The 1,359-nt window shown below is 40.5% G+C and overlaps 1 protein-coding gene across 1 annotated transcript; it reads left to right on the plus strand.

The window, feature by feature from the left end:
* Positions 1 to 203: 203 nt before the first annotated feature.
* LOC114685872 (NADH dehydrogenase [ubiquinone] 1 subunit C1, mitochondrial-like) lies at positions 204 to 622 on the plus strand. The gene has a single exon (XM_037205606.1). The coding sequence runs from the start codon at positions 218 to 220 to the stop codon at positions 446 to 448; it is 231 nt and encodes a 76-aa protein (XP_037061501.1). The 5' UTR covers positions 204 to 217; the 3' UTR covers positions 449 to 622.
* The last annotated feature ends 737 nt before the right edge of the window (positions 623 to 1,359 follow it).

Below are 1,359 nucleotides of genomic sequence, written 5' to 3' on the forward strand. Positions count from 1 at the left end.
TAATTCCTTTATATGGAAAGAAGAAAGTAAGAAATGTCCATTTAATTTGAGAAAATTGTATTTGAGGATATTTTATCTAGAACAAAGAGATCTATTTTTAAGCACATACTCCCCATACATGATTATCAGCCAAATGTACTGTTTCAAGAAGACATAGAGATGATTATGAAACAGAAGTTGTAAAGATGTGTCATTCCGGCGGAGCCTGCGAGGCAAGATGGCGCCGTCCTCGGTCCTGCGTCCGTTCTCGCGGCTGCTGGCCCCCGCCCGCCTGCCGAGCTGCTCTTCAATGCGGTCCAAGTTCTACGTCCGGGAGCCGTACAATGCCAAACCTAACTGGCTGAGAGTTGGGCTGGCCTTGGGCACCTCGGTTTTCCTGTGGGTTTATCTCATTCAACAACATAATGAAGATGTTTTGGAATATAAAAGAAGAAATGGATTGGAATAAACTTTGGAAATGTTAATATAGTCTGCTTCATATGATGATCATGGTCGTTCTGCTGGATTCACCCATCTGTTGAGTTATGGATATGAGGGGAAAAGTTATATATGAATGTGTATCAGTTAACGTGCATTTTACATTATTGAACAAATAAAATACTTATGTTCTTCAAAAAAAAAAGAGTCATTCTTCCAATCCATGAGAACATCAAGAAAGTAAATAATGCAACTTAAAAAACAGAGGACAGAAGTAAACACAGTTCTCAAAAGATGAAACACAAATGGCTGAAAAACACTTTTGTATTCAACATTCTTAGCCCTCAGGAAATGCAAATTAAAATTTCTTTTAGATTTCATCTCACCCCAGTTAGAATGACAAAATTAATAAAACATTATATGCTTGCAAGGATGTTGGGAAAGAAGAACACTTATCATTTTTGGTGGGAGTGCAAACTGGTACAGCAACCATGGAAATCAATATGGAGGATCCTCAAAAAAGCTGAAAATAGATGTACCACAAGATTCAGCTATACCACGCTTGGTGATATACCCAAAGGACTTTACATCTTACTACAGAAATACTTGTGCATTTTATTTATTGGTACTCTATTCATACTAGCCAGAAATTGGAAACAATCTAGATAACCACCAACTGATGAATGGTCCCTGGCAGTGTGATCAGAATCTATCCCTGGTACATGAGCCAGCTTTCTGGATCCCATTACCTATAGTTGGACACCTTTCTCACGCCTGATGAAGTAGGGAGGGGCTTGGTCCTGCCTCAACTGAATGAACCAGGCTTAGCTGTCCCCCCATGGGAGAACTTACCCTATTGGAAGAGGGCATGAGGGGTGGGTCAGGAAGAAAGTGGGGGTGGGGTAGCAGGAGAAGGGATAAGAGGGGATCTGTAGTTGGTAT

Source organism: Peromyscus leucopus, chromosome 5 (assembly GCF_004664715.2).
Source record: "Peromyscus leucopus breed LL Stock chromosome 5, UCI_PerLeu_2.1, whole genome shotgun sequence".
NCBI classification, from domain to species: Eukaryota; Metazoa; Chordata; class Mammalia; order Rodentia; family Cricetidae; genus Peromyscus; species Peromyscus leucopus.